A 25,637-nucleotide genomic window follows, 5' to 3' on the forward strand; every position below is an offset into this window, starting at 1 on the left:
AAAAGTATCAGATGTTTTTTTTTTCTTGGCCAACTTGGTCTTGACTGATTGTTAATTATAGCTGCCTTTAGTATTTTCCAAGTAGTTGATTTGGGTAAGCCCAGTTTCTGTGCTATGGGTCCAATACAGTTTTTCTTTTCTTTGAGGTCTTTTCTTAACCAAAATGGTTTTACATTTTGATTTTCTATTATGGCCTCTGAAGGCCGAACTAAAGCAAGAGAAATTGATAGCACTTCACTACACAGGAAACACTTGTCAGCCAATCGTTCCAGTACTTTTGCTCCTCCAAAATGAAATGGCTTAACTCTTTTAAATTATTTTAATTGACTTTAGTAAAAATTAATACTTCAGAGGTGTGCTTATCATTGTTTGTTGCACGAGAAATGATGGTAAGAGGTTAAATCGCAGACTTAACTGTGCCAGTGCTTTTGCAGGACATTGTAATTATAATACAGTACTGTAAATAATATATACTGATACATGCATGTTCTCTAATAACAAGAATAAATGTACAAAGACAGCAAAATGACTGGTACATACTCTTTAGTACTGTGACTGCTTTCTTGAGCCCACTGGAACACTGCAGCCACCATGTGTGTCAGCTAGCGTGGAGTGAACTTGAACCTGCAGTGATGATTCCTAATTCTGTGTGGTTTGTTCCAGCTTGCACTACCCGGCTTACTCTCTCAATGTGGCCTCTATGTGGCTGAAGCTGGGCCGATTGTATATAGGACTGGAGAAAAAGTCTCTTGGAGTGAAAGCCCTGAAGAAGGTGACTTTTGTCTGTTCTTGTCTGTCCTTCTAAAAGTTTGTTTCAACGGGTCATTTGTGTTAATGATTTTAATTAACTTAATTCTATACGCTTTTTGTTGAAATGTAAAGATTTAGATTACATTTAGAGAAGTAACTCTACATAATTTGTCTAGCTTCAAATGTGAAACATACAAAATAAAAAAAAGACTTGTAATTGGTAGCGTTGCTGGTTTAATTGGTACTTTCATGGAGTTACTGTATTTATTTAGTTTTAGCAGTTACTGTTATTTTTTTACTTACTGATACCATTTTATCTCAGTTGGATAACACAGCAGTTTTATTAAATACAGCTTAAAATTAATACTAAATTTATCATTGTTTTTATGTTGTTGTGAAAAGCCTTTGTAGCATTTAATAATTTTATTATTTTAACATTTCTTTTAAAGTTAAAAAAGGTCAATTTCTGGTTACCAGGAAAGAGCAACTTTCCTTTCTAGTAACCATTGAAAGATATAAAAATAATAAAATTAGTCAGACAAGTAATATAGAAGAAGCAAAGTTTGTTTTGGTTTTTGTAGACTTAAATGAAACATTAAAAAGTTACTTAAAAGCTTATTCATGGGTGATTTTACATGACTATTTTGTACATTCTTCTGTTTACAATGTTTTATGTCACAAGACTATCAAATTCATATAGTATAATCGGTATTTGTGAAAAAGTATATATTTTTTATAAGTATAGTCCAGTCATGCTTATTTTAAAAATGACCACATGAAGTGTTTTCTGTATAATCGCCAGCGAAGAAGTTCTGTTGTTTGAGATCACTTTAAATTTCAGTCCAGTTAATATGCAAGTAATGTTCTGAAGTCAAAATGTAGGCCAGCCTCAGAACTTATTTCATTATTTATGTCTTGTACCTCAAGATAAATTACCTGCCCAACAGAGTGGAATAAAAATCTTATTCCATTTTTAAGGCAGACCCATCTAAAAATAAATGTAGTCACATTGCTTTTTGTTGGGAAAAATAGACAAGTACACACTACTGAACTATTATTACAATTGTTAAAGCCGAATATGATACAACTTTTTGTTACTTGTGGTCCCTGTGGACTTTCCTCTTTCATGTTAGTCCCCTAATTTTTAGTTATTGGTTTCATTCAACCAGAATATTGGGAATATACCTGAAGTTAGTTGGAACTTAACCAAATAATCATTTCAGCAGATATTTCCTCATACCCAATCAAAAAATAAAGCTGTTTAAAATATTTAATATGTTTTAATCTGCGATTGTGTCATCTGGTTTGATTTTCCAGGCAATAGCAATAATGGATGTGGCCCATGGAAAAGACCATCATTACATTGCAGAGATCAAGAAGGAGATTGCAGATCAAGCTTAAATTCCCAAACTATAGGAATATTTGTAATTATGGCCTGGTAAAGTAACTTCTTTCCTCTTGGTGGTGACTTTTAATGGAAAAACGAATTCTGTTGATTCTCTCTTGTTCTGTTCTGCCATTCTTCTACTGGCTTGGTTCTGACTTGAATAAGTGCGTCAGCAACTGTTTTAAATTAAAGTAAATGTTCAAATAATAAAGTCCATAATTTAAGAACAGGCTATGCTTCAATATTTTCCAGTCAATCATATTGATAATATCCTTTAAGTCATCAACCTTTAAGTTGATGAAATTGGATGACTGTCGACTTGGAAAGCAAGACAGATTGCAGGTCACAGCTTTGTACAGTCCTTTCTTATGGGACACTTATGGTCCCTTATGGGACACTGCAAATTTTATTGTCTGTGTATTTTAAATTATTATAAATAAAGCAATATCATTAGTCTTTTGTTAAGCTAGAAAAAAATGAATTTCAAACCCTAGGTCAAGTCTATTTTATCAATTACTTTGTGGAAGGAAAACTGAGTAACTTTTTGCATCCAACTCTTTAATTTATTTTTTGGTCCTTCTAAAAAGACACTACACACTGATGCCAATGTTTTCTGAGTGTGCACCGTTGGACATGATATGCTGTTTAACATTACTCAGTTCTTCCTCCTTATCTTTCACAGATGGAAAATGGTTAACAATGACAGGCAAGAACCTTTTCAAGACTGCTGTCAATATATTTATTCAGCCTGATACTTGGCATGAAGGTTATACAAATGCATTTTTCTCTTTTTCTGTTTGTTGTTTTGCATCTGTCATGCATCTCCACTACAGTAATAAAAACTGAGAATGACAGAAATGGGGTTGGGTTTTTTTTTCCACGTGATAAACTGGTTGTAGTTCCAAAGTTAAAGTAAATTTGCCTTGTATCTCTAGATAATGCATACAGCAAATGACTAGCTTTAGCATTACAGATAAAAAGCATCTTTAACAGTTGGGGGCGGGCAAGTGGTGAAAATTAAACCTCTTTGAATTTATCTTGGTTTGTGAAATAACCCAGGGACCAAGAATATTCTGACAAAGGACTAAACCATTCCCAGACCTGCAATAAGAGAGCACGGAAAGTTCATGTGTACAAAGGTATTTCTTGTCTGGATGCATTTCCTTCATTCAGACGCGTGAGAATGATGAAAAAGACTTTTGGAAGAAAACATCCCTAAAGGCACCAAGGTGCACTGATTCAGAAGAGCAGTGCTGATGAGTGGGGCCTGACATTTGAAACATGATCACATGCTAGATCCTGCGCGCAGGAGCCCCATATCATTTTACTTGTATACAGTACATCCTACATATTAACACAATGTCTGGAAGCTACACAGGAACTTAATTTTGGTTAATTACAATGTCAATTAAAAAAAATAAAATAAATTCAGTTCTCCCTTCACCGAGGATTTGGATCTTTGTAGTTTTGTCCCAGATATTCTAGTTTGTGGGAACAGATTGAAATGTATCATTATTGGGTACAGTTTTATAAAATGAATAGGAAATTGTGATTAACAAAAATGTCTTGATCCCACTGTTATTATGAAGATCCCCATTTTTGCGGGGTTTTTTTTTTGCCAGCATCACTCACTTTACTGTGTGAAAATTTTATTGTCTGTGTATTTTAAATTATTATAACTAAAGCAATAGCATTAGTCTTTTGATAAGCTAGAAAAACATTTAATTTCGAACCTTAGGTCTTCAAGTCTTTATAATGAATTACTTTGTGAAGGGAAAACGAAGTAACTTTTTTGCATCAAACCCTTTCATTTATTTTTGGTCCTTCTAAAGAAATGCTGCAAACTTTGACCAGTGTCAGTATTTCTTCCTTGTATTAAATTGACTGTATCGGTGGTACATGAAAGCAATCCATAAAATAAGACAACAGTGGTGTCTAGAATTTCCCATAGTTTTCATAGTGCTTTGATTTTACATGCAATGTGATGTTATTCAGTAGTTTAGGAATGGGAAGGAAACAGGAAAACATTTTGGAGTGGTGGTGTCAGGATTCTGGAGCACCTGTCCTGAGGATTGTGGGATGAATTCCCAGGTCAGGAAACTGCTTCCATACTGGTTGAGCAAGGTAGTCTACCCAGTTTGGTCCAGCAAACCTAACTGTGAATGGATACCAAGGTGTTAAAAGGTAATTGTAAGCCTGCAAGTTACTTTGCATAAAATCAAATAAATTAATAAGGAGCACAAAATGTTTTGCAATAATAATGATGGCACTTAATGCATCTCATCAACTGTAGAAATTACATGTGAATTCCAATACACTTTGAAAGTAGATTGCAGCCACATTACCAACAATTACAAACACCAGAACTGACAAATATAACAAAAGTTTAATATCATAAAACATTTAAGTATTGCAAGAGAGTATAACAGTTAAATTGTGCTCCTTATTTTCTGATTTGAATTTATATTCAAACAAATTAATACCCCAGTCAAAAAATGTTCAAATAGTTTTTCAAGTGATTTTTAATCTTATACTGCATATAGAGACAGACAATATGTAAATTGATATACTATAAATGTAAATTTAGTATATACATTTACATATATTGTATATGTAAAAATGTATTGAAAATAATGCTTTATTGCATAAAAAGGAGGAATGACAGCATTTTTACATTGAGGAAAATTTACTGCCGCTATGAAGCATATATTAAACAACTGTACAAAATTAGGAAAGGTTGTAAGAAATGTGATGTATTACATTAAAAAAATTAAAACTGGAATGCATTTCAGAAAATACTGTCACAAAGTGCACAAATACTGTCATAAATAACTGGAAAGCACAAGCTTATATACTGATTTGAGTACATATACATTAAGAATATAAAAGGCATGCATAGTTTAAAAGGTTTTTTTACAGTATTAAGAAGTACCATGTCAAAAACTTTAATGAAAATTCCATTATGTCCAAAATGTAATTAATACAAGGGTGTTTCTCACTCCTCTTGCATCACACTTCCCTGGAAAAATGTTGTATATTATACATTTTCTAAATTCTTTTTCAGATTACAACTATTAGGTTGTAACAGATATTAGGCACTTTTTTTCTGATGTAAGACAAGTCGTCATTGTCATTTTAGAGACACTAACAATAGTAATTGCTTTCTAAACATAATAACCTGTCTGCTTTTTAAATCTACCAAAAGATCAGTTAATGGAATACAAAAGTAGATGATTTCAGGCAACGGTGACAATGAATTCAAATACCCTCTGCATCCAGTAAAAATGTATTAACACTAAGTTGGATCTTGCATTACTGTTGCTAAGAGTGAATGTTGCTCAAAATGACAGTTTTGAAAAATGTAAAAAAAATATTTCAAATCATTAATACATTTTATGGTAAAATAATTTACAACAGATTTCAATGTAAGCACCTGTTTTAAAATATGCAGATCTGCACACGTGTGAGAAACGTCTTTTTCACATTGCTTATATGTGAAAAGCATGCAAGCCTTGAATGCTTTCCTTGTAAATTAAACAGGGTGTGACAAAACGAATTATACAGGATTAGAACAGTGTTTTTATAGTATTTCAGTTTGTGAATTATAAGCCTGTGACAGGGACTATCAAGTTCAAGGTGTCAGTTTTGCCAAATAATAGGCAAAATCCAATTTTTTTTTTAATTAGATTCCCCAAAGTACTAAATAATGTTTGTAAATCAGTCCACCGAACAGAAAATGGAATGACCTGCACAGAAAACCAACTAAAATGATTAACTGAATCAAATGAATGGGACTGAAATAAACCTGCAAAAAGGAAATCTACAATGTATCTGACATCTAGGAAATTCTTTTAAGATTCCACCTGTTTGAAATGATCTACTTTTAAAAGTGCTTGCAATTCAACAAACATGTGAATGGCAACCCAGTTTTTCTTCTCAGTCTTTTGTGGAAGGATCATCAGTGTCCAGTCCCTTTTGTATTCAATTGCCTACTAGTATATTTTGAACTAATACATAACTTTCAAATAATACTACTAAATTTAACACTTTAATTAAGAATTATGTCTCTGGGTCTGATTTCTGTGGGTGAAAATATTTTTAATCCAGTAATGATGGGGTAAACATTTGGTCAACAGTGAGAAACAAGGACCCATGATGTTTCCTAGGAATAAAACCAATACTGCTGTACAATTCTGACTGCTTTGCTTCAAAAATACAAAAGTGCTGAACCACGGGGAAGAAACTTAGACTTGCACAGGTCTTGACTGCATTTTCCCACTTTTAATAAATTGAAATGTACACTCAAATTTTAGAAAATGAAATTGCTGAGTATTGAGACAATGCATAGGCATGGCTTCAAAGGGAGTTATGGCTGTGGGCAGTCATGTGACAGCATAATTACAACTACAATTTCCTCTGTACTTATCTCTCAAATACGAACATTTTCTAAACTCAAGCTATCTACTAATATGTGTGGATTTTAAAATAGATTGTAAAACTTAGAAAAAAATACTAATTCTAAACTAAAAAAAGAAACACTGTATTTTTGTAGCTTTTTTCCCCATTATGTATAAAACACATCCCAAATTCTTTAAGATAAAAATGTTTACAAAGTTGTGAAAAACAAACGGCCATAACAGCTATATATACACTCGTATCTCTTACATTTGCACACAAAGCTATGCTGGAGGTGAAAAGTTTGTCTCTTTACTCTTACAGTAAGGTCAGTAATTCAAAAAATATCTTTAATGTTACTTTTCACTGTCTCTTATAAAATAAATTATAAAAATACACTAGAAAAAATTAAATGTCTTTGACAGTTACTATGTTAATATTTTGTAACTACCTGCTTTATTTCCCAAAGAAAAACGCAAGAGAATTTAGACAAAAAATCAGCTAGCATTTCTGATGCTGCACAGTTAACTGTAATTGCACATTGCTTAACTCAGGAAAATGCCAAAAAATGACTAGAATGATGGTGTCTACTGACCTCTGCTGTCCAGAAGTAATATTTGAGTTTCATTATATTTTAGTATTGTCTTCAGTATTATTCACTCAACATCTCCTTTTCTTTTTTTCTGTCCCAGTAAACAGTTTGTTTGATCTTACAGCATGTGATCAACCAGTATATTTAGAATATAAATATACAGTCGATAGTTTTACTTTTTAAGATGGTCCTGGTACAAAGAGCAACTAATCAAGAGAACCATGCCATCATGATACAAGGGATAGCATATTTTTCATTTATTGCAGTCTACATTAGCAACGTTTAAGAATATATTAGCTAAAGGAAAATTTCTTTACAAAGTCCCAATGCATCAAAATATACTGTGTTGTGATAAAAATGGAGCAGATATAGAGTAGATTATAAGAATAAGTGTTCTAGAACATATGATCTTCACTAATTAGTGTTTCAAATAGGTAAACCATCCTGAATAGCAGACAAATGAGTGCATCACAAAGAGCACTAGTAGGTTTGCAATCATTGAACAATTTCTCATGTGAAACAGTACGACACCTAGGCCATCTCATGCATTTTGAAGTTAACAATCATGAAACATTTTGCCAAAAAAACAAAACTTTTACATTTATGCAGTGAATTAAAAGGGAGTGCCATGATGTCAGTATGCCTTCTTCAAAAATGATACTTCTCTAAAACTAAGAACATATGTTCAGAAGCATATCCATGATGTCCATGTAATTAATGCAACACATAATGGAAGAGTGAGGGTGGGGATGTTCACTGTAGGCATTTTATTCTTTTCCTTATGTCAATGGTAACTGACGTCACAAAAGCAAAATGTTTTTTTTATATCAGGCTGAATAGAACCTACAAGAATGTGTTGTATTTAAAAATAAAACAAAAAAAATACAATGATTTTTCAAATGCAGACTTTATCCTGACTGAATTTGTTTGTTCAAAGCTGCTTTTCAGATAAGGTTTATAAACAATTATACTTTTGTCTCTCTCAAGGGCGCAAGTAGCTGAGATATTCCAACAGTAGCGCAGCAAACTCCACCTAGTTTTAATCCGGTTATATAAGCCTGGAGTTTCTGAGGAACTGAATGAGAACCTGGTAAACAAACTGGTACTGTGAAATTGTCTGGACCATCAGCATTCGCTGCTGCCTGAGCTTCCCAAGCATCATGGGAACATCCACTTTCTGCAGGAAAGAGAGAAAATCTCATTTTAATGAGGGAACCCACCTGTTACAAAAACACAATTCCAATGTACTTTTTAAACCATTTTCACAATTATGTTTTTTTCAGTCACAGAGCCCCTGCCACATGAAAATGAGTGATAAAAAATACAGGTGGAGTCTAAGGTTTTCACACAACACTCATACCCATGATATTGATACTGTGTAAGTATGTTACGTAGGTGCTGCATGTTGCACAAGACTGAGCTTAAGATACAGCAGGGTGCTCTATTGTGGGTTTGGTATTGTACTACATGAACATTACCTGTTTCTGCACTGCTCATTTTATTAAGGACTCTGTATTTTTCAAATTCTTGGTACCAGTCACTGAGTAAAGTTATATAGAGCAACATTGTTAAAGTATACTGAGCATCAAAAGAAACATTATGTGTGTATATTTTAGTCATGTATAAGGACTTTGGATAGGGATTGAATGTTTATGGTATTAATTGATCATTCAATTGACTAGCCATGGAACAGTTGAGTGACTATTACATTTCATTAGTGAGTGTGTAGATTGAGCACAGCTTACGAGGTGAATTAAAATGTTGAATTTTGAGCCTGGAGAAAACCCAGAACAAAGAACAGGTTGTAACTGTTGCACAAAGAACAGAGTTTGTACCTGTTCTTATGTTTTAAATCAAGGAAAACAGAAAGAAACCAACATGCCCTGTATATCAAGAGAATCATGCCTTCATGCCATTGGTATGTTGGAGTTACTAAGTTACTTTAGGAAGATTCGGCTACAGGGGAGCCAAGTCCCTATTTGTGGTGAGTCAAGATTTTAAGCGGACTACCCTGATGGATATTTGCCAAGTGTGTCGCACAAATGTACAAAATGATAAACCAGTCAATTGGGAGACCCAAGTATGATGCTCTAGGCAGGAGCATCAACTTGCTTCAAAACTCCACTTGTAGTGATTGATCCACCTGAATGCAAAGTGTGTCAATACATCAACTGGAGTGAGAACAATGATCATCATGCTGGTCTTGTAAGGATGGCTTTTTTGCAAGATCAGAAAGTGACAGCCATGCTGTGCACTTTTCGCCAGACTTCTGCCATTTACGGTGTGAGATGAGATGACATGTGGCATCTCGGGCTCAGAGACCAGTAAATGTTCTATTTAATCACAATTTCAGGCAATGATTCCTGCTTTAAGTCTGTGCTTTTAAATGTTTGTGCAACTCAACTAAGGGATGGCAGAACCACAGTCGTGGATAACTTTTTCCATGTAAAGGAGAACACGTTTAACATCATCAGAAGTCCAAATCAACCACCTGAATGCTACGTGAAACAACATCCAGAAGCACTCACCTGATTATGTTCCAAGCAGCTGATCATGAGCTCTGTCAGGATGACCACTCCGGTTCTGCCCACTCCTGCACTGCAATGCACCACGATGGGAGGGTTGAGACTCTTTGAGGTATCCAGCATACTGTTGGTATGACGACGGACAGACTGGATCTCCTCCAGGTAGGCTTTGAATAACAAATGAGAAATAACATTTTTGTCTTGGTCATGGTATATAATTTACTACAATTTTTTTTTAAAACCTTAAAGTAGAAATGTATACATATAAGGACACTGGTTTCTTTGATACCTTACTTGACATTGGGTTTTTGTCCCAACAAAGCTGTGAAAAAAGTCACCTTTGTAGCTGTACCAGATTTGTATACATTTTGCCTTAAGCCAGTCTGAGTGATTTACTTGCATTTACTTGTTCAGTTACCCAGCTACCATTAATAGTGTGGGGTAGACAGCTAAAACATTAAAAGATAAAAATAAGAAAAAATATCACAGAGACAGCTGTTACATTGGCCTTTGCAATATCCATTAATTTTATTTTTCTTTGCATTCCATACAAGCCATGCATTATTTGGTTTTTGAAATCAGTGGTTTGAACTTTTAAAGGAATGGTGAGTATGATAGCGTTAAACCAAGCATTTTTCATATCAAGCACATGTGTACTAAAAAAATAAAATACAACTGTTCTGGAAAAGAGAGAAGAAAAACAAAAAGATAAATCTTACATAGGAATCCTTGCACATCTTCAGGAGACCCATGGTCTGGCCAGTCAGTGTACTGCAGCTGCCACACGGTCCTCTCTTGCCCAGACAAAAGATGCTTGACCTTTAAACCTGTAGTTGCATAGCAACCAGAATCTGTGCGGAACTTAGTCGTCACTTTAAACTTGCCATATGTGGCAGAGTTGTGTTTAGATCCCAGTTTAGGCCAGTACCGGTGGCTCTTTGGTCTTCCACCCTCCTGAAATTCCAAACACAAGCAAACGATTAAATCTTTTGCCATAACTTCTTGAAGTTATAGAGTTACAGTTATAGTTCAACAGAAAACAGTAAGTTCTTTCACATAACAACTGTTTTTTTTTCAATTGTAAGATTAAAACAGATTTTGTAGTTTAAAACAGGAAACATTACATTTTAGGGATGTTCCACGAGTCTTTTGGGATGTTCCCAAAGGCTCAATTCTTTCCTTCCCGTAATTTAAATATTCTCTGAACTCACGTACCTCTTCTGCAGTTACCATGGCAATGACATTTACTCCCTGCTCCCAGACCATCTGCCAGAAATCTTGGCATGTGCCGGGCAATGGCCCCTGTGTGGCAATGTAATGCCACTCCTCTCCACTGATGGTCACCTGGGAAAATAAAAACATTATGTCAGCAATTCCATAGCCAATAACGCCCAGATTCTCCCTACCTCTACTGGCTTCACTTGCCATCTTGGTTGCTCCAGGCAGCTCAACATATTTAGGCAATGTTTTTATAACTTCTTAAAAACCCAAGGAATAATCCAACTAATAGATTTACTTTGCTGTATTTTCACTGTTATATGTAAGACACTGATTACAGAATCTCTAACAATCTTAGTATCACATTAAAGCTTGAATTGCACCACTGCATTCCACTTAAGATATATCTTAGTTCATAGTATAGCTGTCAATTACTCCAAAAGATGCATGTATTTAGTTTTTCAAATGCAACGCAACCTTCTCCCATTTGCTGCACGAAGTAAAGAAGACTAGCAGCTTTACAGCACAAGTGTGGCGAGTTGACTTGTTCCATGGAGTACACTGTGCCATGGCAAAGCAGTGTCTTGACAAGGCCACCCATGAATCTCCGCGCTGTGGCTGAATGAAGACAGCTACAAGCGCCTGCCGTTAACCATACATCACGCTGTGTGAGTGGGTGGATCTTGCCAGTCAACACCAGGCGGCATCCTGGCACCTCCATAAAGAGATTACAAACCTCTTTACAAAGACAGCCAGAGGCAATGTGCTGTGCTGTTTGCCATCTGAGAATCAGGCATCAGCTACTGATCTGTTATCTGAACTGCAGGATTAGAAAAACAAAAATAGGAGAAAAAAGCGACCTCCCACTGTACAATCTTGGCTTCACTTCAAAGTAACCATCTGTTTATTTTTACTTTTCCATTTTATTCCAGATATTACAAAAATGTCCCTCAACAGGGCTCCTCATTTGAAGTGTAAATAGTTTATGGTGCCTTTTTATTTTTAAATCATCAACAACTGCATTATTATTAAGCTTGATTAGCCAAAGGGACTTATATTCTGTATCCATTACCGCTGTGTCTTTTACCAAAGCAATCTGAGTGAAGTGCCTTGCTCGGGAACAGCAACAGCAGCCCACCTAGTCTTGGGAGCCAGAGTTGTACACTTCAGTTCAGTAAGTCCACTCCACTTAAGAGTCCTAACCCCTACTTCACAAATACCTAACCAGTCACAGCTTCTAACATAGTTCTAAAACACTATTTTGGCTCAAATAAAAGGTCTTTAAATTACAATTATCACAATATTCCTCTTGCTAGCTTCTAAATTACAGCTTTAAAAAGACTAATGAATCCTCAGAAATAAAAAGGCACGGTAATACACAGTCACTACTAAGAGTAAGGAAGGGAAAGTTCCCAAATGGATCAATCAAGAAATGTGCTTATTAAATGTATACACAGGTTGCCAATATTTCTTAATTCTAGCTATCTTTTGATCTTGTAAATATAAAAATTGTAATATTATAAGATGTAAATAAACTTAAAAAATGACTTACATGTTAAAAACAGTATAATTCGATACAATGGTTTTCATTACTGCTCTATCGGCAACACTCCAGCACCTAGATTTATATTGCAAAACGCAAAGCAAGGAAGATGCTATTCCAGGGGAATACTGCTTAAGTTGCTTACACAAAGATGAGTTCATGCAGAGAGGTGGCTGTGTAACAGAAGAGGGATATATTTGTTTTCTGCATTAGAAATTAGAGGTTTATTCAAGATCCTGATTAGCGAGCCCTAATTCTGCAAATTTAGAAAACAGGAAGGCTTATTACCCCAGAAATATAAAATCGAATTTATGAAACAATTTACGAAATCTTTACCTTGTTTTACCATTTTAGTAAAGGATGCTGCAAGAACACTTGATTCATAATAGTACACAGCTGGCAAACAGACTTCATCATGAGGAAAGGAGCATACAGATGCAGCCACTCAGAACACGTTAATTCTTATTACTGCATTGGCAGTACTGCGGAGTGGCATGGTGTGAGAGTCACTGGCCAAAGATGACTGATAGGTGACACTTGAGGTGCGTTAGATGTTCGTGAAATGATCACTTCATTTAATGTTTCACTACCATGCATCTTTAAATCCACTTAATATGGAATATTAATATGGAATTAATTAACTAAAGGGAAATTTTGGTAATTTAAAATAAAAGCAGCAGAAGTATGATGTCTCTGAATGTCATAAACGATCATTTCTGAATATAAATATATTATACTTAATTTACATACAGTAGCTGGCAGCTAAAAATAAGGTATTTCACCATCATAAATATTTTATGCATCAAAGTCTTTAATTCGGTCACTTACTGTGTTTATTTTGGAAAAGTTTTGCCATGCTCGTTCTAACTACATAGAGTTTATATACTTTAGAAAATGTTAAAACATTATAGCTTTTTATATCAATACTTGCTGTTGTTATTGTAAAAAAAGTTTTATTACTTTTTTAAAATCCACTCAATAGGGAATATTAATATGTAATAATGTAACTAAAAATAAATATTGGTAGCTAAAAATAAACATAACCTAAGTATAATGTCTCTGAACATCATTAACAATATTAATGTACAAATAATAATAAAAAGTAATACACATGTATAGCAGGTAGTGGTAGCAAAGAATAAATAATAAGGTAAACAAAAGTATTCCACCGCATCAATGTCTTCAGGACAGTTACTTGCTGTGGAAATTTTGGGATGGTGATAATGTGCTCCTTTGACTACATCCGTTCATCAAACACCAGTCAGAATGATGCAGTGGTGGCTTGGTGGTAGAAGTCTGTGCTATCATGTGATGAGTCTTGGTTTGATTCCAGCCAAAACTCAAGTTTAAAAACCCTTTTTAACAAATTGACCCTTGGACATAGACTTTTTCCCAAACAATAAATCAATATATAAACTATATTCACATTTCTGATAACTGTATACATCACAGTATGTCATAGTATGTCAAATATTACAAGAATGAACCTCCAGGGTGCTCAGAAAGAGCAAGGGAATTTAAAGATGTCCTTAAACATAAATCACAATTGTGTTTTTTACATGTATACAGCATTTATTTTAAATCTAAATTTTATTGACTCTATGTATACTTTTAAATGATAAAATTTAAAACCTTTTTTTCTAAATATTAACTTAGAAGTTGATATAATTATATCAGTTATATATTATATTTGTGGATTTTATAATTATTTGGCTCATCAGAGTTGTTAGAAAAAGCTGTTGAAAAATACGCGAGAAAAACAAATTTGCACTTGGGGTGCCACATACGATATGTCATCTTAACTTTTCTGATGTAGCGCTGGAGGATTGTAGACTGGCATATAGCATTGTCTCCTTGCAGTAGGGTGTTGGCTTCCATTTTCACTCTTCATCTTAAATATATTTTCCCAATAGTCACAGATACATCTTTAACTTAGGAACTCTAATTCCTGTTAACAGCTTCCTGGCATCATCTGTGTCTCCTTGTTACTAATGCACCTCACCTAAGCTATAGAATGCAACAAATTCAAAGTTCAAACGACTACTCAAAAGTCTTGTTAAAATCTGGCCTTTTAAATACAAAGATTTTAAAGTCACTATGTCTAATATTTGTCTACTTAAAATCTTAAATAAACTCTTATGTAGAAGTCTAATTCATATTTATACTACATTGATATTTTTATTAATTTTATGTCACAGTATGTTAAATATTCACTTTACATTCACAATCTCTGAAGCCCATAGTGGTGCTGGGGATGTATCAGATGTTAATAATAATAACAATAACAATAATAATAAGCCTAAGGAACTGTGCATCTGGCTTTCAATAATGTTGAATGTTTTATGTACAGTATGTAAATGTCCAATAATACTGTAAGTATATATTATGTAAAATATACTGAATACAGTATAAACTGTACAGTACATAGACTGTAGGTATGTACTGGAAATGTCTGGAAATATTGTGATATTTGTGTATGCTTTTGGCAACACATTCATTTTTCCTTCAAAAAATGAAGAAAAAACAGTCTTTTTTCATAATAGTAGTTTGAAAGATCTACGTGCTCTCCACAGCATAACAGGTACCGGCTGCAAAAATGCTACATTATACAGCACATTGTTTGTGCAATTAAAGGTATTCTAACAACATTTTTTTATTGTGAGATGGTATGGTCTCTTTCCTTTAAAGTGTATGTACTGAAGGTTTAAATTGTCGTTAATGTGAATTGAAGACGAAAACAAAGACTACAATTCCAGACATGCCACACACATTAATCACATGAAGTCGTATTCACAAATATTCCACAACAAAAGCGTACATTGAACTGAAGGCATACTGTATACAGTAAACACTGTTTGATACTTATGGTTTTAAAACCACTACAGTAAAATTTGTGTGAAATATTGTTATGTCCCAGTGTGATTCGTGTGTGTTTGTTTTGTTTCTATGTTCAACACTTCCTGACTGTGGTTGTTCTCCCTCCCCATAGGTTCAATATTTCATCCACTTTGCCATAATACGTCATTCGTAATCAGCTTCTCAATCAATCAGAACTCAACTTCTTCGGTATTTAACTTGGAGGTTTTCAGAACGTATGGGGCCTTTCGCTCAATTTCGGTTCTGCTCGGTTCAGCTTTGGCTTCGGTCTCGTCTCGCTTACGTTTTGCTTCGGCTTCGTCTTACTTCGTTTTCACTCATTTCGCTTCTTGTGTGTTTCCATATAGCTTTGGCTTTGTTGGTTTGTGTTCATCTCCTCCTTGTGCTTTTGTTTGTGTGTATTATCCTTTATTCACCATTAACTTGCCAAACGTGTTATATCAACCTCTGTGCTCTTTTGTACCCTATTCCTTGTGTCTACACTCATTTCCCCTTATTTGTATTCGTAGCTCACTTGTTTATCTATTTGTGTGAACTTTTGTGTAAGGGTTAGTTAAGGTTGCCGGATACATTGTGCACATGTAGTTTGTCTTTGTATTAGAAACACTAGTTTAGTATGGGTGAGTGCCTTTTTTCTTTGTATGGTTTTGGGTAGTCAGTTTGGGTATTTGAAGATGCCTAAGACCAGGTGTTTTCAGGTTTTGTTTTGTAGTTAGGTCAGCTTGAGCAACAACTCATATTTCCTTTTCCCGAATTTGTGTTTTCCTTTACCCCCATACCAGTCACCTATCTTTCTTGTTCTAAATGTTTATGTTCTTAAGTCAGTTTTATAAAACTGTATTTTTTCTTTACAGTTGCCTATCAATTGTATCCAAATGTCCATTCTTTTCTGAGGATGTAATGTATTTTTTACATAATGTATTTCTAACTTTTACTGTACATTCTAAGACTTCAACTAAACACACCTTAATGTGAGAGGCATTGATGTAGCCAGTGTTGTTTTCTTTGGTTGGCACCAGCTCAACCCGGTTCTCTTCATATGGCACCACATCCCTGAAGCGATTACGCTCTACATTTTCTGGTAAGATTGCTGTGGTGATGACGCAGTCCGCTTTCTTCTTTGGGATCTGCTCATATTCTGTGAAAACTCTGTCCTCTTCCAACTTCCTTTCCAGGATCTTACACTACAGGGGAGAGCAAAAGAAAGCATGTCAGAGAGAGAACAATCTTGGTTCTCAATGTCAGCTCTTTCGAATGCAGTTAAAACCTTTAAACAACATATCACCTTGGAGCCCAAAGCAAAGGTAGCAAAATATTTACAACACAGGAGGCCCATCACTTCTGAGACAAAGTGCATTTTCCTTCAAAAACACTTCTGAAACACATCATGGGTGTTTGACCAAAACCTGCCTCTAAAGAGACACAAATCATCAGGATTTTGTTTCACCCAATCCCCTAATATTATTAGTAATAATTCAATTGACTGGGTTATTGGGTTTAATTGGTCATATGATGTCATGAGTTAGTAACCATGGATCCAAAGCACTGAGCAGGGTTGTGGATCTCCAAAAAGAGGCTATTCTTCTTACAACTTTATGCTCAGTGTTGCAAGAACAGCATTTTAAAACCTTAAAAGGGAGATGTAAGATGTTAGCCTACAAGATTGATGTGTTAGTATATCAAAACTTATAATGTCTGTAATTTTAAGCTTAACCTGCAGTTGCAAGCAAGACTTCTTTGTTTAACATTCCATGTTGCTTAGAGCACTTTTGAAACATTGCTGAGTTTTCATTCCACTTCTACAGAAAAGGATCAAGAAGCCAAAACCTAATGCCAGGGCAAATATATAAATATTAGCTCATGGTTCCAAAACCTCAGCAGAAATTCCTCTTAGACACAGGAGGGGCAAGGATTATTAATTTTTCAAACTAAATGTAGTTATTTGAAAAACAAAGTTTATACAGACATAAAATACAGTCACTAACCCTTTAACTTGCCAAAATTGATAACACAAGACCTTACCCTTTCATCTGTTGTTACTTTGGAAGAATCGTCTTGCTGGTTCTCAGGCACTGGCATCCTTGAAACATACAGACCATTCAGTGCTGCCATCATTAAAGGTCTCTTCAGAGAATCCATTGCCATCTTCTGCTTTTCCAAAGTCTTTTGGAAAGACAACACACTTCAGCAATAATTAATTATGTCCAATGAGCAATAAAATACATTTTTTTATTCTCTTAAAATGTGACTGCTACAACAACATAGCGCAGACAGTCTTAGCTTACTAAGCAAACACAAATGATAGACCTTCTTTTCCAACAACCTCATATGAGGAGGTAAGAGCATAAAACACAGGTTTTACTTCTGCAAAAACTGCTATGACCTACTTATTCACAGCAGATGGGATTACAGAAAGTAATCTCTGCTAATTTTAAGCACCTTTCTAAAAGCTGCCAAAATGAGATTGTTCAATACTGATGCTGACACCATTAGTTAGTGGATAAAAACTAACAAACATCCTGATCTGCTGCAAATAAAAGGAAGTTAAAGCTCAAATTATTTTGCTTCTTATGTCTCCAAAAAATAAACTTTAGAGTTTAGCTTTTAGATGAATTCTTCATTAGCAGAAAATTTCACTTTGAATGTTTGAAAATTCTCAAAAAACATGTTGTAGGTTACTTTATTGAGGATGTTTGTCTTCAGAAATGGCTCTAGCCTAAAGTAACTGTGAAGATACCATTTATTCGTGAAGGTCAACTGGCATGGGAAATTATTGTTTAGCTAACTGGAAAGAGAAGTGGAACAAATTTGTATTAAAGGAAAATGTTGTAAGATGTGTGATGTGTGATTTAAGAATAAAGAAGTCTTTACATCTTTACAATGCTGATTTATACAGTATCTCACATAAATTGTAAATATATCATAAAAAAACAAAATGGTTTGTATAAGGACTTTATTTGCCTTCCTTCACTACTATTGAAGAATCTTATATATTGTATGTGGATGCAAGTTATACAAATTTGTTATAAGGGGATTGAAGATCAAACATTTACTGACAGATACACAGGGTGTAGGCCACTGTTCTCTGAATTTATGACAAAATAACATTTTTATATTTAATTAGTTTTATGTGTTTTGTAACTGAAGTTGCATGTCATGCCACCATAAATTCAGTAGACTATTATACACATAATGTTTTCCATGTGTACCTTTTATATTGCTGAAAATTCCATTAAAGCAGATCTAAAAGGAAATTTTTATGTTACATATCAGTGCTGCTATTTAGATAAAAACTCTTTTTGTGCTTAACCCATTACTTTCTGTACTTACACGGTGAGCAAGCAAGAGACAATGCACTTTTAAAATGTATATATAACTTTGTATTTAATTTGTTTTCATGTATTACTTTATCATTTATGCATTTTTTATAGACACACGGCAGTCAGGGTGTCAGGGCAGTCACATGGTGACTCTTGATAAAACTAAAATAAACACACACTGTTTCCTCTTTTCCTGGGTGCATTTGAATAAATGAGATTATGAATTTATTCAGGTGTACCCACAATTTTAATAGCTAGGATATATATACAAATTACATAACAAAAGAGCTAAAGGCTAAGACTAATGTGACTGGTGGTCAGTATGACTGTGCTGACTGCCACAAGCCTCAATTTAAGGAATGCTAAATTCCCCAAACATCCTACCTAATCTATAGGTTTAGCAGAGATTAGCATTAATCCAGGACAACCTAATGTTACCCTAGGCGTTGTAGTCCAAGATTACTGATACTCAGAATCTGTGAAACCATGGGGAAATTAAAAGGGCTAGCTTTTCTCTTTTTAATTGAATTCGGAAAATATCAATATGCAATTAAATAGTGCAAGACTTTTTAAAAAATGGGAAAAAAATATAACTTTATATTTAATGGTCTGGCTCTGTATATTAAAATGTTTTTTTAAATGGGGGGGGCAACTAATTTTTATTTAGTACTAAAATGTCACTCATAAAAACTTGCACAATAAATTCTATTAAAAAAACGATTATATTAACATTATTATAGACTCAGAAAAGGCTTAATTAGAATAGAGATGCTTACAAAACGTCTCATAAAAAGGGGCAGTTTACTTTGAAACACAATACAGATGCAAAATAGAACTGTTTCAAAATCTGTCTTAATATACATTGGACCTAGTTCACATTTTGACAGGAAACATCTCAATTTTGTTGACAGACCTGGCCCCTATAACACTGCAAGGGAGCATACACTGTTGCTGACAATGTTGTTTCTAAAATACCAGATCCTAGGACAAGAGAATGCCACTAAAGTTCATTTAGAAACTACACCATAATGTGTGATTTACTACATATTTATTTATATATACACATGTATTAACAGTTTGCAAAGTATTTAATATAGTACTTTTCTGGAGCCAGATGCTTTTCTCTTTCCCAGTTAAGTATAGCTGACCAGGTCTAAAATCAAAAATTTCAAAACAAGTGCCATTAGTGAAAAACAAATAAAAAGGTTACATACCCGCTGCATGATTTCTCTTTCCACAATGCTGTCTTCAATAGAGAACATTTCTGACACGGGCCTCTCCTTGACCGGCTCCTTCTTGACGCGCTCTTTCACACTTGTCAAGTCAGGCTCTGAAATCGATGGTCCAAGCAGGGAGCCACTGACAGCGATCTGCTCACTGCGAGAGTGGGGGCTGACCTGACTCTGACCAGCTTTCATCATTCGCATTCTTGCTGCCTCTTCTGTACCCTGGTTTCTCTCATGCCTCAGAGTTCCATTACTGACTGTCTTCCTAGGACCTGGGTATTCAGGGGGAGGCTTATTAGGAATTTTAGCCAAAGCTGCCTGCAGCTGGGCACTGATGTCTTCATTGAGCCCTGGGATCTGAACATCATAATCTGGGGTTTCCTCCTCTTCCTCTTCACTTTCACTGCTGTGTATCAACATGGTGGCGTTGGACAAGGTCTTCTTGTGCTGATACTGTGCAGTTGCTTCTTGGGCCTTCTGAATTGACTCTTTGGGCTGGACCTGTTCCCTCAATGTGTTCCTCCGGGGCAAAGGGGCATTGAGCGTCTTCAAGGCCATGGCCTCCATACCACGTACCATGCTGCTGATGACTTCTAGGCTGTGGCGCTTATTTACTGAGGGATGGTGCTTGACAGCTGTGAGGGGTTCACTCACCTCCTGCAGGGACTGGTGCACTACAGGGGAGCTGTCGGGCTGGAAGGTTTTGACAGATAGCTGCACCTTGCGGGTGACCAGTTCAGGGCTACTTCCACTGATGTACTTGTGGCGATGGCTGGCCAGGTCTGGGGTACTGGTGGCCGGGCGGAAGCGAGGATAAGGGGGTGGAGGTCTTGAAAAGTGGTTTCTCAGCATGTGGGCTGTGCTATAGCCCTGAGTGCCCTGCTGCTTCATGTTTGCAAGCTCAGGTGTACTCACAGTATGGGATATGGCACTAGCAGCTGCCTGACTAGCTGCTGAGTTGCTGGGGTTCACATGAGCTGAGGGAGCAACTGGTTTGCTGTAACTGACCTGTGGGCCATAAGGACTCGGGTACTGCCTCTCCCTCATCTCTGGTTGGCTGTATACCATGCCTTCGGGTTGCCTGTATGCAAAGGTGTTGCTGATGTTGAGGTTTCTGAGGGACTGGCTATGGTCCATGTGGACAATCCCTCTCTTCTGTCGCATCACGGCTTCATACTCGGGGGTTGGGCGGTAGGAGGGTGCAATAATGGCACTATGTCTGTGGCTGGGAATGTAGTCCTGTCTCATGATATCACTGCCAGGAATGCTGAGATTGGAAGACATTGGAGAAGCCTGAATGAAAGTCTGGGAATGGTTGAGAGAGTTCATGCTGGGGGTACTGTACACACTGCCATTGGGAACAGTCCCATTCATGAAGGCATAGTCAACTGGACACCTATCGAGACTCGTCTGGGATTTGTAGTAGGGGTTAATATCTTCATGGAATATGCTGTCTGTTACAAAGAAAGGACAGAACAAGTAAATTATTCACTTTGTAATCTGGTACCACTATATCTCTGGAATGTTTAATTATTTTAATTGTAGTAAATTTCCTACTGGCATTTTGAGGTTTCTGTGTTCATTGACATGTTCATATTTCATTAACAGTGTTAAAGAAACCCTCTATAAACTGTAATGTAAAGTATTCATGTTATCTGCCAGAATGTATTTAATAAATTAGTATAGTTGTCTAAAACAAGAACACTCCCTTTTGGTATTCAACATTTGCTTTAGGCCTGTAATTAAACAAATCATAAAACAATATTCAGCAGACATTTGAAGAATCACAGTATCCTCGCATTAACACTGGAAATTTTCAAATAGACCAAGGAATTTATAGTTTCTTCATGAAGAACAGTTTCAATGTATCCTTTCTAAAATAACAGATTAATTTACATTTCTATTATGCTGGATGAACCAGAAAAAAACGCTTAGTGCAATCTGTATCTTCCTTTCAAAACTCCAGAGATTTCACGTAAATCTATTAAGCAGAAGTAAAACAAAAATCTATTATCGTCTCTTTCAAAACAGTTGTATATCTAGCTGCCCTTCTCCTGAACTCTCTAAGGCCTTACTGCCTTCTTTATAGTACAGCAAAATGTTGCAAAATGTATTTGGAAGGGCATTTTATCCCTAGCAAATAATTATAATAAGTAGTATATACTTAAGCAACTTGTAAAATAAATTCAACCCTAAATAAGAATTATTCTCTTCCAATGATTTGCAAAACTTTGTTCAAAGCAGATTTCTGGTGCTCCTGACTTAGTGGAAAAGAAATTATGCTCTTTGTTTCCTATGTCATATCAAATATGGTATTGTAAACTACATTTAACTATCACTTTGTTTAAGGTAATTCAAAAAATAAATTATTGCTCTCTTTGAATCTGGATCACTGAATGATGTGATTTTTTGTGATTTCTGAACATCAGTGCACTGACCTCCTGCCCTTTATAAAAACCATACTCTGTTCTTTACTGATTACATAAACAAAATAGTAGAGAAATATTTTGAAATCATCACATTTCCATTTTAACACACTGTGGTGTGTTGTGTTACTCTTGCTGTATTTTTGCTAAAAATCGAATTTAGTAATGCTTTAATCCAATGATAACGATATACTATTTGTTGTTTTTTGTTGCTGTTTTGCTGGGGGAATTGTAGTTTAAAACTTGTATTAAATTAAATTGTATTAAATTCTTTATTCTTAAGGTCTGCTAGGTGGAAAAAGCAGATTCAAAGGCATTAAGGTTTGGGTGGCCAAGAGCTATTCCCTTTTTGATATATGGAATACTGATCATAAAATACAAAAAAAAAGTTTCTACCAAAAAAATCTTTACTAAACTGTTCAAATAAAATTGATTAATGAAGGCTGGCTGATGTGGATGCCTCAGACAAAGGGACAAAAGGTACCTTGTGAAGTTCGTGTTTCTTGATAGTGTTCTCCATATTGGGTATGCATTGGCTGCAGGATATATGACTGAGGTCTTTGCTGAAAGACAAAAGCAAAGTGCTGAATAAAAGAGAACTCTCTCATGGAGATTTTATTAACAGGGACTAGATTAAAATGGGAATGTAATATTGATTTTTATCTCCAGCTAGTGCTTGTAATTCAACAGTGGTAATTTCAGCCACCGAAGATTCCAGTTTACCTGGTTTTGTTTCACTTCACTTGCCATAATTACAATATATGCAAAGTTTTTAAAGTTTTCAGTCTTAAATTAGTTATCAACTTAATTAAAATTAAAATCTAAATTAACAAATAGTGCTGAACATGAAGGAATGTCTTACCCATCATTTTGAATAATATCAATATTCCTGAAAAGATATAATTTTTTATCCCATTTGACTACAATGTCTGTTAGCAGATTTTTACTAGATGCTACTGATACAAGATGATGAGAATTGTCTATTAGCACAGAGACAATTACAAATTAATTCTTTGTAACTTGAAAGAGTCAGGAACATATTCTATTTTGAAGCTACTGCATTCTGTCTTCTAATTATTTTTAATTAGAAAAAAAGTCAAGTAACTCAAAAGGTTATGATGTAGGTAATAATAAAATAAAGGCTTTAAAAGTAAATAAGTCAAATTAGATCACAGCCAGCAGCCATATCACCCTGCAACTCACAACTGGAACCCGCTGAAGTTAAGCAGGTGAGAGCCTGGTCAGTACCTGGAAGGGAGACCTGCAGGGAAAAACTAAGGTTGCTGCTGGAAGAGGTGTTAGTGGGGCCAGCAGGGGGCGCTCACCCTGCGGTCCATGTGGGTCCAGTATAGTGATGAGGATACTGTACAGTAAAAAGGCATTGTCTTTCGGATGAGACCTAAAACTGAGGTCCTGACTGTCTGTGGTCATTAAAATTCCCAGGGCGTTTCTGGAAAATAGTAGGGGTGTAACCCCAAATTTCCTGCCCAAATTTCGAAATGGCCCTTACTAATCATGGCCTCCTAATAATCCCTATCTCTGAATTGGCTTCATTACTCTGTTCTCCTCCCCACAAATAGCTGGTGTGTGGTGAGTGTACTGGCAACATCCAGGTGGAGCTGCATATTGGTGGTGGTGGAGGGGAGTCCCCATTACCTGTAAAGCGCTTTAAGTGGAGTGTCCAGAAAAGTGCTATATAATTGTTAGCAATTATTATTATTTAGTAAAATATAACAATAGTTAAAAGAGAACCTCCAGGTTTAGGAATCAACACAATTAAGAGTTTTGATTTCAACCTACAACGTGGTCTATTAAGGGTTCAAGTATTTAATGGAACGCTCAGGTAGAACAAAAATCAGCTGAACCAGGAACGGAAACCAAAGCCTAATCCCACACACTTATACAGCGGGGGCTGTGTTGTTGCAGTGCACCATTTTATCACTTTTTTAGCTCATGACACATGTCCTTTTCATAGTCCATATTTGCCAATTATTTGTTGAAAACATGAAGTATAGAAGTAAGGTAGAAGCATGCACATGGGTGCTTTGCTAATGGTATTAATGGTATTTTGCTACGGTATATAAACTACAGATAAATCTCCATGATACTTAGATTTTGCAACTGATATCTGTTGAAGAAATTATTTTATTAAATAATTAAAAATATGATATCTAAAGAATAAACAACATTAATGTATGGTGCATCTAAGACTGGTGTCTTAGGAAAAATAATTATCTGCATTCAGCTGACATTTTAGAAATATAATAGTTTTATCCAAAGATAATTAATTGCTACACTGCTTCCATTTTATTTTTATATTATGGTAGTTTGACACATTTCTCTAGAAACTGCAATATAAAGAACGCTGCTTGCATTGCATAAACAAGGTGTCATATACAGTAAACATGACACTATAAAACATACTAAACATGGTACAGTATTCTAGTCATTGTTTACAAGGTAAATACACAGTTTAAACAAGAGTAGCTGTAACAGTCCAAACATAATATTGTTGGAACAGTGAGTTCTGTCAAAAAATGTCTATTAATTTGGTTTGCTGGTACTGAATATCATTTCAGAATACAATACTCATAATCCACCATCTCCTGCCTATGAATCTCAATCCCCTTGTTTTAACAGGGTAGAACTACATGTTTTTAAGTACTTACTTTAACTATCCATTTCCCGAATCGGCCATGCTAACAGAATACTTCAGAGGATTGCAGAACAAAAAAAGCAAATAAAAGCTTTCTGTGCATGCCCAAGGCAAAGGAAACTGCAACAAATGTTGCCATTTTCATTTTTATTATTCACCAGGGACTGTATTGTATTTGGTAGAGCTGAAGGCTAACAAACTGTAAAAAAAGAATGCATCTCACAAAATACCTACACACCCATTTATTTTTACAGCCTTGTTTCCTACATTAGCATAGCCAATTATTTATTTCTTAATTTCTCTCATTTTATAAACATATCAGTGTCAAAGGCATAGCTTATCACTCTTTATACACACAGCATATAGAGCGCATCTTCTTAGTGTATTAAGAAATGCTTGGAAAACAAATAACTGCACTACAGGAATGACACCATAAAAACTGAAAGTCCAATCTATGTGAGAGATGTGTAGAAGAATGAAATGCTAGACAGGACAAAGTCTATCTAGCAAGTGGAGGACATTTTTTCAGAAATGTAAATAAAATTAACCTTTTGATATAGAAAATGACGCCTAATATTCGTGGGTTCCTGTATGAAATCCTTATATGCTCTTTCCCCCGTCCTCAACTCCTAAATGTACTTAGACCTGCCTACAACAAACTAGTGCCCCCCACCTACACTATGGATTGTAGTTTCTTCCCCACCTTACTATGTGGATTGAGA

General features: G+C 35.3%; 2 protein-coding genes across 2 annotated transcripts in view; one reads left to right on the forward strand and one right to left on the reverse strand.

The window, feature by feature from the left end:
- Positions 1–2,995, forward strand: part of smyd2a (SET and MYND domain containing 2a) — a 36,711-nt gene extending 33,716 nt beyond the window's left edge. Inside the window, exons 11-13 of the mRNA XM_088909732.1 lie at positions 664–772; positions 2,068–2,188; positions 2,820–2,995. Of these exons, the coding sequence (XP_088765858.1) occupies positions 664–772; positions 2,068–2,151 (193 nt within the window). The 3' untranslated portion in view covers positions 2,152–2,188; positions 2,820–2,995. The remainder of the gene's footprint in view (positions 1–663; positions 773–2,067; positions 2,189–2,819) is intronic.
- Positions 2,996–4,644: 1,649 nt separating this feature from the next.
- LOC148839924 (tyrosine-protein phosphatase non-receptor type 14-like) overlaps positions 4,645–25,637 on the reverse strand; it is a 104,540-nt gene continuing 83,547 nt past the window's right edge. The window contains exons 12-19 of the mRNA XM_088909289.1: positions 22,744–22,822; positions 19,822–21,287; positions 17,310–17,450; positions 16,253–16,471; positions 10,865–10,993; positions 10,369–10,603; positions 9,653–9,816; positions 4,645–8,301 (exon numbers count right to left, since the gene is read on the reverse strand). Coding sequence (XP_088765415.1) covers positions 8,173–8,301; positions 9,653–9,816; positions 10,369–10,603; positions 10,865–10,993; positions 16,253–16,471; positions 17,310–17,450; positions 19,822–21,287; positions 22,744–22,822 — 2,562 coding nt within the window. The 3' untranslated portion in view covers positions 4,645–8,172. The remainder of the gene's footprint in view (positions 8,302–9,652; positions 9,817–10,368; positions 10,604–10,864; positions 10,994–16,252; positions 16,472–17,309; positions 17,451–19,821; positions 21,288–22,743; positions 22,823–25,637) is intronic.

The sequence above is a fragment of the Atractosteus spatula genome, chromosome 2 (genome assembly GCF_055471065.1).
Source record: "Atractosteus spatula isolate fAtrSpa1 chromosome 2, fAtrSpa1.hap1, whole genome shotgun sequence".
NCBI classification, from domain to species: Eukaryota; Metazoa; Chordata; class Actinopteri; order Semionotiformes; family Lepisosteidae; genus Atractosteus; species Atractosteus spatula.